Source organism: Pyrgilauda ruficollis, unplaced genomic scaffold (assembly GCF_017590135.1).
Source record: "Pyrgilauda ruficollis isolate IOZ18807 unplaced genomic scaffold, ASM1759013v1 scaffold19, whole genome shotgun sequence".
Classification (NCBI taxonomy): domain Eukaryota; kingdom Metazoa; phylum Chordata; class Aves; order Passeriformes; family Passeridae; genus Pyrgilauda; species Pyrgilauda ruficollis.
The window spans coordinates 3,296,580-3,308,964 of record NW_024518095.1 but is presented as its reverse complement, the minus strand read 5'-3'; the positions used below and the strand labels follow the sequence as shown (position 1 = coordinate 3,308,964).

The window sequence follows — 12,385 nt, the reverse complement described above, 5'->3', positions numbered from 1 at the left end:
ATAATCAAACCTGACATGTACAATACATTGAGTGATGACAAAGACCACAGACTGTTCACTGGAATTTGTTACACTGAAAAATGCATAATTCCCCAATGAAATGTTTAGCAGTTTATGTTTTGTTGATGAAGACCCAGAGTCTAATTGCTATCTGTGGGTTTTGCCTCTAGGAAATTCATGGGGTCCATAGCCACATCAATTTCTGTTCCTTCCTCAGGCCTTTTAGGAGGTGACACTGTGAAATAACAATGGAGTGAATCCAGCCATCAGTGTTGGGCTCCTGTTCTAGAGCTTTTTCCTTGTGATATTAAAGATAGCTGAAGCATTCAGTACACAACCTTTGCATAAAGCACACAAAAAATTAAATAGCAGAACTAAGGGACACATAGTGCTTCACATAATTAGTATTCCTGCCCATACAAGGTTGTAGGTCAATATCAGCTAAAGTTCAGATTTTTTTCTCTCTTTCTTCTGATGGTAATGAGCTACCCCCAAGGAATATCTGGCCTTGTATAAGCAAGTGCTGAAAGCTCCGTTAAAACTTTTTCCAAACTCCAGATTCTTTAGTAACTGGCTGCTGAACCAGAAAGGGTATTTTGGTGGCTCTCCTCTCATCAAATTGTTCCTCTCATTGGACTCTAGCAGTATGATTCTGGTAATCAGCTAGAGCAGCATGAATGGAAGTGATAGGTACAGATATGGAATAATGAGGATTGTCCTGCTGTCTCCCTTGTTTGAAAGATTTGGGTCCCCTTGTTCCCAAACTACCTTTGCAGTGCCAGGCAGAAAAATTTAAAGTGTGTTTCCTTAGTAGATATTATTTCTGGATTTCATTTGAGTGTTTTCCCTGTATCCTTCCAGTTGTTCTCTGTCTGCCTGTCGGAAGGTTTTGGAGCATAGTTTGGAGCATGGATTGTGGAAACATATGCATGTATGGATATTTTAGCATTAATATAATTTCATTTCAAAGTTTCTGCCATAGGGAAAAAGAAAAAAAATATTGATAGAGGTACATGGCTGTTTATGGGAGTCCAGAAATTAGTGTAGTTTCTAGGTTAGTTTTATGTTTCTGCTTCCTGCTTCATTAGTAGATGCCCATATACAGCCTTGTCCAACCGTTCTTCTTTAGCCAGTGTTTTCTGCCTGAGATACTACATTTGGAAAAGAGATCAACTCTCCAGTCTAGTGTTAATACCATTGCACCTCTTACTTCATGTGTGGCAGATTGCCTTACAGAGCCAAGTTTAATGAATTTCAATTTAAAAAAACTCCAAATGAAACAATATGATGTTACTTCTCAAAGATATCAAATTGTACATATTTTTATTTTCACAGCTCACCATGTTAAAACTGGGACCTGTGAAGTGGTGGCGCTTCACAGATGCTGCAATAAGAATAAGATAGAAGAAAGATCACAGACAGTGAAGTGTTCCTGCTTCCCTGGGCAGGTAGCAGGTACCACCCGGGCAGCTCCTTCTTGTGTTGATGGTGCGACTCCTTCTATTGCTTCCTTTCTTTGTGTTTCTGGGAGTTTTTGCTGGCTTAAGGTCATTAATGAGACCCACTCCATGACAGTAAACTATTTAAAATAAGAGTAGGAAAGCTTCTGCATTTTGCAGGGGGTGTCCAAGGTGAATGGGAGAAAGATGGAAAAATTGATTGTTTGTTATTGCTCTGTGGAAATGCTAAACAAAACTATTAGATGCCAGCGAAAGAGGCATCTTGAGAGGCTAAATTTGATCTAACTAAAAAGAGGACTCTTGGAGTTGTATGAAATTAACTTACTGAAAAGCATTTATGCAAAACCTACATAAGCATAAAATTTTCATGTGCTACAGTCTCACATGAAACAAGCAAACAAACAGAACACAGTTTGGTCTGGTTTTTAATCTTTTTAGACCTACACTATTATTCCTATTCACAGTGCAATATTAGTGTCTTACTTAGCAATTCTGGTACAGACTCATATGCTTTATTTGGGAAAATACTAGCTGATTTTTCACATCTTTTTCTCTGAAAGAGTGGCAGGATTCACCCTTTACATGATCTCTTTAATGTTGATATGTTGTTGGCTGTCAGAGAAGCTGTAAATATGTCATCATTGGGGAATAAATTTAATCAAGCTATGCTAGGCTATATTATAGACCAAGCAAAAGAAGAGATTCTACGTAAAACTTTGAAATCTGGCTAAGCAAGATAAAAATGAAGTTGAGATGAAATGCTATGAAGAGATTGACTTTGAAGCACACAGCACCTTTTGCAAATTGGAAACCTAATTTCTTCTGAAGGTTCTGAGGTGGCTGAAAATCACAGACTAGTTGTCAGTCAGCATGTTTCTCATATTTTCCTGGAAAATAAAAGAAATGTTGCAGTGTAATGACATCTTAAAGTGTCCATTTCAACAAAATAGAATTACATTTATTTTCTTCTCTTGTAGCTTCAATAGTGGAGCAGAAATGGTGGTGCCACATGCAACCATGTCTTGAAGGGGAGGAATGTAAAGTTCTTCCAGATCGTAAGGGATGGAGCTGTTCCTCTGGGAATAAAGTGAAAACAACTAGGGTAGGTATGATACCAACCTGACATGTTACCAACAAGTAAAAAAAAGAGAGGTGCACAGGAAATTGTGTGCACAAAGAAGATCTAAGCTGAGAAGACTAAAGAAGCATGGGAAGAGAGTTATACTGGGATTGGACTTCCTGGTCCCTCACACTTTTCTCAGCATACTTTTCAATTGTTTGAACATAGTAAGCTGAGTGCCAGCCCTTCTCAGGTAAGCACTGGGTATAGTAGAGTTGATCCCTTCAACTAGCAGTAATGATCAAATGCGTTATAGTCTAATATGTATTTCTCTCTCAAATCAGTTGCACTATTTCTGTACACTTTGCTAACCTCTTCATTCAAAGGATTGCAAACCAGCATTTTTTTCAGTTACATGGAATTACCACGTTTCTACATAGAAACTGCTGAGCATGGTAAGCAGTTGATGTGTCATTACATATGACCTGGTCCTTTCTATCTTGTATAACTGTGATTTACTAAAAAATTTTGACAGAGTTTTAGGAAATTCCTTTCCTCCAGTTGACACTTTTCATATTATTGGTTCAAATATGTGTTAACAGAAATATATTTAAAGGTCATATACAATGCCTGCCAACAAAATAAAGACACTGTCAACTTTGCATTTTAGTGGCTAACAGAAAAAAAAGAAAAATAAATTCTTCAGATAAGCATTAAACACACAAACTTCCTAAAATTACGGCATTGTATCTTGTCAGGGTCAACACAATTCTTCATCAACATATAAAAAAAGAAAATGTACTCTGAAGACACATATGCTTGTGTTTAAGTATAAACACCTTCCCCCCTGCACCCCAGCACACGTACTCGTGACTGGTTTTACTTTTATGTATTTAATAGTTAGTAATGTCAGGCCATAATATGCTAAATTGGTGTTTACTCTAAACAGGTGTTTGAGTAGCTATGTAATTTTATTGAAATACTCCTTACAGAGGCACTAAATTTCTGATACACTTTGGTTGTGGTGAAACACAGCAGGCACTGACTGAATTATATTTCTTCTGGTCCACAGAGAGCTCTCTATGTCTCAGTTTCTGTATTTATAAGGCTCCAAAACATTTTGACATTCTTTGAAGGAAGGATGCTTCCTAAATGTTTGCTTAACAGTTCCCTTCCTGAATCCACTTCTGGATGTGTTCTGAAGATGACCTTGCTGGAATGCTGCCCTCACTTAACTCTGTACATGCCAATGCAAATCTGATTATATGCATGTAAAAGTATGTGCATATAGAATATAATCATAAGGAACCAGATAGATGTATAATAATAATAGAAATAGAAATAGAAATACAAATAATAGACATAGAAGTAGAAGTAGAAATAGACATAGAAATAGAAATAGAAATAGAAATAGAAATAGAAACAAAATTGTGAGTGTTTTGAAATTTTTTCCTGGTTACTACTACATGACACTACTAGTGTTACAGAATACTTGCCATTGTATATGTATTGAGAGGGTTTAACAAATGGCAAGTAAAAATATGGACCTGGATTATATTTCTGTAGGAAAAAAAGAGGTCACACAAGGGGGAAAAACAATTATGATTGCTTTGATGAGGTTTCTTCTTCAAAATTTGTCAGAATATAGGTTTTTCTGCATTGGTTGAAGTGATTTTTTCCAGTGCTAGGGATCTAAAGAAGCCCAAGGCTCCTGTCCTCAGGAGGTTATGCCTCTGTGTTGTTAGACTTTTAGGTTTGTCTCTTTGCAGCAGCTGGAATTTTCTTGTTCTTCATGGTGGGGGCAATCCTCAGGATTCATTTCATACCTCTTCCATAATGATGCTTGGGAAAAGCCAGTCCTTTTCTATATTTGCTCTCATAAACACTTACTCAGTACAATGGCTACCATAACCTGCTTACAGACCTAACACCACTGAAAGGAAAATACTAGTCACCTTAAATCCCCACTATTTGTTCTGCCTGCCAGTTTGTCCAGATGCTGTATGATTTCCTCCTTTCCCTTTCATTTCCCACAGAGCTGCAAGGCTATTTTGAGACAATAGCAAACTTCAATTCAAATTTCTGACTGCAAGTTGACCTAAGTCATTGAAACCAGGTCAGTGACAGGAGAATGAAGGTCTCTCTTTCAGAATCAACAACCTGTGATTTTAAGAGACATCATTCTGGTGGCCAGTAAAATATATATTGCTACTAGAAATATGTATGGTTCTTTGTGTTAACAGAGTAGCTTATTGTCAAAGGGCAAGTAATTTTCCCTAATATATAGTCAATATCATATTTTTGTAGCTCCTCTTTCTGTTCCCCAAGGCCTATATAAATAAAAGGAAAAAATTCTAAATTGTTCTTTTTTTTTTTTTCCAAATTCCTCCCCCTTTTCTTTTGAGAAAAATAAAAAATAACTCTACAGAGGCAGAATTAAGAAGTTATGAATACTAAGTTTCTGATTGTCAAATGAAATAACCCATATGTGATTATCATGTATAATGTAAAAGCATAAAGTAACAAAGGGAATGAAACAGCTTGGGTGATTTAAGTAAATTACGGAAAAACCTTCTCAAGGCTTTCCTGAAAGGGCAAAAAAAAGTTTCTCTTTATGTGCAAACATTTTCTGTAAGTTTGCCTTCTTCATGTGCCAAAATCCTAACCCAATTACCTGCTGGAGTACTATTTCTGCAGGATACCAAATTGAAAAGTAGCACGTACATTTCCACATGTTGAGCTGTTAATAGTTAACCTCTATGTTAGAAATAAAAACAGTGGAGAAAGGAGGTAGTTTGCTTGTCCACCTCTGTTTGCATATTTAATCTTGCTATTGTAAAAAATTATGATGCTGACTTCCTAATAGTTATGGTATCAGTCACTATGCAAAAAAAGTCAGATAAAAAATGGCACAAAACTAATTGTTTTTTAAAAATGAGGTCTACTTTGTATTTTGTTCAGTTATATGGATCTAATAAGGTCATACATGAATAATGAATTAAAAGTACTCAGAATTCAAATGTTAAGAAATATAATTTGGAAATTATTTACTTTTAGAATACAAAACCAGGTATTATTTTCCTAATTTGTTTGCATATTAATGGGAAAAGGCTGATATTAAGAATTAACAATGGAAAAGAACTGAATATAGGGAAAAAATGTGTATGAATGAGTACTGACTATTTTGGGTCTATGCAGCCTGCAGGAGAGGAAGGGAGAAAAAGTCACTGACAACTTAGGTAAATCAGTAAATTTTTTTACTTCATATAAAGAAATATGGGCTTGTGTTCCCAGTCATAATACCACAACAAAAGAGGATGTTCATGAATACATTAGAAGAATTATGTGATGATTATGTGCAGAGCTACAATTTTACCAGTCATGCTTGGGCATTCTCCTCCAGGCTGAGAAACTGTTGTGAAAGGAAACAATTGCATTTTTTTCCCCACATGGTTAGTCTCAATTTTTGGCACATAAATACAAAAATTTTGTCATATTGCCCTCTTTAAATGATAAGAAAAGAGTTTAAAAAAAGTGAAAAATCCTTTTTTTTTAAATTAGAAAATTTAAAAAAATTTCTTCTACAGCCTCTTTCTTCTAGATTTTTTTTTTTGTGTTTCCTTTCTCTTCTTGCAATACAGGAAAGGGTCTGTGTTAAAAAAAAAGTTGAAAAATATGTTGTTGTTATGTATAAAACTGCGAATGACATTTTAAAAATTCTCTGACTTTTATCAAACAGACAAGCCTTTTACAAAGACTGAAAACTAATGTTTTGCAGTCAGATAACAGCTGAAAAGAACAAATTAAATGTTTCTCTTAGTTGTGGGATATATTCCACATGAGAGGTCTCTCTCTGGATAGGGCTTTTCCCTGGGCAGATCTAGATGCCAGCCTTTATTTGTATTTTTAAAAAGAGTACATTTCCTGCTATCTTTGCTATACAGGCAGGCTTTATGTAAAGTGCTCCAGTGCCTACTGGGGTCCCAGTTCTCCAGGCATCTCCCCTGGGACTAGCTTGGAACATGCCATGGCTCCTGGGCAGCTCATAGACCTGTGTGTCTTTCCTGCAAAATTTAGAGAAAAAGAACAAGGTAAAGTGGTGTATCTTGAGATTCTGGAAGTGGAACATGACTGAAGAAGAGTGTACTTGCTGCAGGAAGTGGAAGAGTGTTCCTGGGCTGATATTTTATGAACATGTAGAGAAATATGCACTGGTATTTTTCATGAGAAAAAGTACAGAAAAAAATAGGTTACTTCAGCTGAAAGGGACCTACAATGATCATCACATCTGGTGACCTGACCAATTCAGGGCTGATCAAATTAAAACATGTAAATAACAGCATTGTCTAAATGTCTCTTAGACAGAGATAGGCTTGGACACCTCTCTAGGAAGCCTGTTCTAACCTTTGACCATTTTCTTGGTCAAGAAAAGCTTCCAAGTGCTCAGACTAAACCCTCCCTGGTGCAGCGTTGAGCCATTGCACAGTAATTAAATGGTACCTTGCCCTCAGTCTTTTAGTTTTATTTGAACTGCCTGTGGAATGAGGCGTAGTTTAATACTAAATTGTGGTTAAATTATGTGAGGTAGAATTTACTGGACTTTGCTTGGGTTAGGACTCTCTAGAGTGAGATAACTAGCCCAAGCTCTAGACTTATTTTTTTTACTTTTAGATAGAGTTGTTCAGTTCCAGAGGACAATTGATTTTGTTCTAAGATGAGTCTGATGAATTGTCTTCTGGAGGTGCTTATGTTTCTCAAATAATCTAGAGGAAAACTACCATGACTAACTTAGCCCCTAATGTTTAGATATTTAATGTTGACTAGGAAGCAGCTAGCTTAGATAATTTAGTCACTTTGATGTGGCCTTCAGCAGGAAGATGACCATAAAGTCCTGTTCATTCTTTGTCAGTTTGGGAAGCTTTGGACTTTGACCTCTATCTAATGGAATATAATATAATAAGAGCTTAAAAAATGCTTATATTCTGAAGGTGCATGGCTATGAGCTAAATTAGTGACTCATGCTATGATGAGCAACATGTTCAGTATCTACTACTCATTAAAAATTGGCAACAGTGCATGTTTTAGAGTTGTTGGTGTAATACTAATACTAATAATATAAATTAACAACAACAGAAAAATCAGATACATAGTAGAAATTGATCATTAACCCCTGAAAATCTATAGAAATTGAAAGTGAGTAATGTTTTCCTATAAACAAGGGAAATAAGTATTTTCAGCCAGGTTATAAAGGGCTATGGTTTGGAAATGAGCATTCAGCTTCTGGAATAGCTGATGGGCTGAAGGAACTGCAATGTGGAGGAAAGCAAACTGCAGAACAGAAAGAAATCAATACCTAGTATATTACTATGTAACTATATGCCAAACCAATAGCAGAAATAGAGTACTGCAATAAAATAAAATAAATATTACAAGGGCAGAGAGAAATAAAAGAGAAATATTACAGAGTCAAAAATAAATCCATATTGAGTATATTTATCTACATTCCAAATCCAAATCTGCATTCCAAATCAATACCAGAGACAGACGACTAGTGTGAAAAGAACAGAAATATTGCCAGGATGGTGAGAAATCCATACTCATTCTGAGAGCATCTATACCTTCCAAAACAATATAGGAGAGAGCCTGAACTCAGTTATTTGAAATATTCCAATTTATTTTACATTATGGCTTCCAGAATTTAAAGGAAACTCAAAATTGAATAAGATCCTTGGAAAAATAGAAAATGTACTGTCTGAACACACCAACTGGCTTCATTTGAAGCCAAACTGTGTTCAGTATGTGCATCCCACTGCTCTCAATCAATGCAGTGTTGTTGCTATCTATAAATAGTGCTTACATTTTTACCCTATCTCCTCTTTCTCACTTGCAGACGCTGAGTTGTTTCTAAATTAATTACAGCTGGTGAAAGGAGAGACAGTAATTTTATTTATGTTTCAATTTATAAAATATGGTGTTCATAACCCTTTCAGCATAAGGAATGGAAGGACCTTTGTTTGGTACCTTTACATTTTGGTGAGCTACTCAGATTCCCAGTATCAGGAGGCAGCATAAAGTGGTTACTCAACTGCTACCAGTGCTGTCATAACTGCTCCTTGAGTAAGACAAGAGAGCTGAAGTGTGTCCCTGGATTGAAAGGACAACGGCATTTTTCTTGTAACTGAGCTTTACCTAGCGTTAGCAATGCAACAGAGTTAGTTGTTGGTCTGTACTTCACACAAGCAGCAGATCCATAGGTTCTTTATGCGTTACTGTTTTTTCTGCCAAAGTTAAATACGTGGTAGCTTCTTCCTTCATGTCTTTGTTGCTCTTCCTGCTCCAGGAGGAAGAAACAGCAGAAACAGCAGTAGTGTATGGAATATGGAACTAGAAAAAGCAGAAATTCATCATCTAAATACAATACATAGGCTATTCCAGGATGTTTCTGATAGGCAGAATGTATGGTGTTGTGGTCAGTGAGTGCTAAGAAAGCAGTGTATTTCTCACATGACATGTTTTACAGTGTTAAACTGCTACTGACTTACATGACATAAAAAATTTGACCACTGAGAAATGTGAAATAATTGTAGGATAGATCAATGATCTGCCGTGTGTCAGGTACAGGAAGTACTTTTCCTACTATTATGTAACAGGTCTTGTAATAGAAGAAACCACCACACTGTAAAACTACTTTGCTCTTCTGCCTCACTTCAGAGCCTCTGTATAGACTCCTCAGCTCCTACTTTAATTTAAAATGAAGATTTATTGGAATAATGTTCATATATACAGTGACCAGCAATACCTGGAGGTTCATAAAAATGATGTGATTACAATATAAGTGAGTGCACAAACTGTAGCAAAATATTACCCATGGAAAAGAGTGATTGCACTTGTGACAGCCTCTTTGTTGCTATGGTATCTCTTTCCATGCCTTTGGCTAATCTGTCACTAGGAGAAATTTGCAGCTGTCTCAGCATGTTTCTCATTGCTAACTCTGAGACCACTGTATCTAATCTGTCATTAAACTAGCAGTAAGTGGTATGCACATATTTTCTAAGAATAAATGCAAGTTTTAGGGGACAAATAAGCTGGTAATGGAATATCATGACATTTTCTAGGGTCAAGCTACACTTTTGTATTAATCAGTAATTATTGTTAGCACCACAGTTCTTTAATTTTGAAGCTGTTTATTTTTTGTAGGGCACCTAAACACTAATCTTTTGGGACACTTGGACGTTTTGATGGAAATAGTTAACATGCCAGCCAACACATGTTAAAAGGAGTCAGTATTCAGGGCTGTGCAATTTACTGATTTTCCTAAAAATAGCTTTTATATACCAAATTTGCTTCTTTAATGTGAAGTTGATGTGCCTAGTTCTACCCTGTATAAAGTTGTGAGTCTCCATTTGGCGGGAGTCTAGGCCTACAGCTTGCTGATGTTCCTTTGTGGTCACAGAAATCCAGAAATGTCATGGTCCTTTCTCCAAAAGCAAATGTACTCTGAAATATCTGAAAAAAGAGCAATTATGGAATAAAGGATTAAAGGAAGAAACGTTGCAGCTGAGGATAATCCAAGCATTTGAATCCCAAGACATTTTCAGTACCAAATTTTGTTTAGTTCTACTCAGAGTTTGAGTCCCATGGATCCTGAAATGAAGGATGAAAGTGAGTAACATCAAAAGAGAGAATGGATTAAAGGCAATATTCACATGTACAGATCTTTTGAAAAGAGGGAGCCTGATGATACATTACCTTGCTATATCTCCCTGTGAATACACTGAGTATGGTCTCAAGCTATTCAGAAGGGGCAATATAACTTTTTTTTGGTGAGTAGACACACTGTAGAAATAATGAGAAATGAAGTGCTTTGCAATCCCTTCATCACACTCACAGCATAGTAGTATACGTCGTCATTTATGTATTTTTGTCAGGGAATAGTTTTTCTGAAGGTAAGACTGGAGCTAGGATGCATGGTAAGGCACCATTTTAGCTTCTCCAGAACCTGAACATTGACAGAATTACTCTGCAATCAAAGGAAACTATTCAATATTTAAAGAAAAATGCAAATAGGTTTCAACTGCATGTCATTAATTACTAATCAGTGATTTTTACAACCATTACTTTCTTCCATGTGCAAGTCCCCCAATTCATCTGTCCAGCCAAGATGTTTTCTGCCTTTGTCCCAAAAGATTCAACTTTTGATTTGCTTTTTTATTCTTCTACCTTGTCCTTTGCTGGCATGTTTGAGATATTGAACTCATGTCTGAAAAATAATTTTCTGCCTCTGTGATGGAAAATAAGAACAAGTTCTTAAGGCTGTTTCTTAATGACTGGTTTTCTTCAATTTGTTCACCCCATGAATTTCCACTTTTTCAATGTCCTGACACCAAAATCAAAGGTGTTTCCACTTCCATTTTCAGCTTCATTCTGCCATTCACAGTTGTGCAAAAAGGACTCTTTCAATATCTAGTAGTTCTTTTAAGTTTTCCTGGAAAATTTTTTTCAGCTTCTAATATCTCCGAAATTACTGTACAAAATGATATTCAAATGCCAGTATCATGTGAGTCATGCTGGCATGCTCTAAAACTAGTGCTTCTTTTTTGTCTCGGCCTCCTTTTTAGTCTGTAGGGGCTTCTTTGGATCATTTCTGCAAGTCAGAAATTATACATTGCTGGTCAGAGAGACTGGGATATTCTGAAACCTCACATGATCTGCTGCCTAAATAGCTGCAGGCAGAATTTTTTCCTCTTTCCATGGGTATTTGGCACAGACTTCACAAACTCTGCATCACTGCTTAGTTGTAGAAATGTATGAGGGAGTGGAAAACTGGCCTTCAATTGTTCAAAAGGTAATGCTTTCATTTCTTAAAAATAACATAGTTTTCTTGAGTTTCCTTACTCATTAGGACCAATTATAGAAAACATCAGAGACACCCCCTTGGCACAGCTCTGCTTTTCTGCCTCCTTATAGGGAAGGAAATGAATAATAATCACTATGAAGTGGAGAATCAGACATACAGAGCATTCTGAACCTACAGAGTCACAGAGCTGGAGGAGTGAACAACTCTCAAACCAATTGAAATCAGATTACTCAGACATTATTCCATTGCATAGCAAAGTGAGCATGGTTGTAAATCTTAACTATTTCTCCTGAAGAATAATGAAGATAGTCCTATCCTTTGTGAAAATTCTTCTAAACAAAGAAAATATTCAGGCAGGAATAAGTGGAAGATTGCTGCCTATGACTAAATTAATAAAGAAAACAACCAACGTAGAATGAATTTCCATGAGAATTTCAAAATTGCTCATTTTTTTCATGACTTGTAGTTTACTATTCTACTACCCTGGTGAACACCAAGTCAATTTCAGGAAAGACACTACTGCTGTGTATAGAGAAAATACTCCAAAGAACTTTCCATGTTCTATAAAATGGACTCTGAGCTTTCTTCTACTGCATTATTAGAATACGCAGATGATCCCTTAGATTATCATCCATCACCTTCCATATTTGCAGTGATAAATGCCATAGAACTCCAAAGTGCAGATTCTGGATGAAGCTACAAAATATCCAGTCCAACAGGGCTTATTTGTATGATGAAACCTGTAAAATTATGTTGACAAGACCAAACAAAAGTTTGTCTCCAGTTTATGAGAATCAATGGGTTCTCAAGGAAACAATGCATTGTGTCTAATCAACATGTATCTACAAACTCAGTAGTAATAGCTCTGAGAATTTTAATAGAGCTGCAGTTTTGTCTCTTCACATTGAAGAATGTCAGAAGAAAAATTACTGATGCCAGCCAGAAGAACTTATTTTTTCATCCTGAATTCAATCTTTGTGGTTTAGGAACGTGTTCCTGCCAAAGGAA

At 36.2% G+C, this 12,385-nt stretch overlaps 1 protein-coding gene across 1 annotated transcript in view; it reads left to right on the top strand.

Moving 5' to 3' along the window:
• The window catches only part of TAFA2 (TAFA chemokine like family member 2), a 48,235-nt gene that overhangs the window by 25,642 nt on the left and 10,208 nt on the right, over positions 1-12,385 (top strand). The window contains exons 2-3 of the mRNA XM_041465636.1: positions 1,336-1,488; positions 2,438-2,562. Of these exons, the coding sequence (XP_041321570.1) occupies positions 1,336-1,488; positions 2,438-2,562 (278 nt within the window). The remainder of the gene's footprint in view (positions 1-1,335; positions 1,489-2,437; positions 2,563-12,385) is intronic.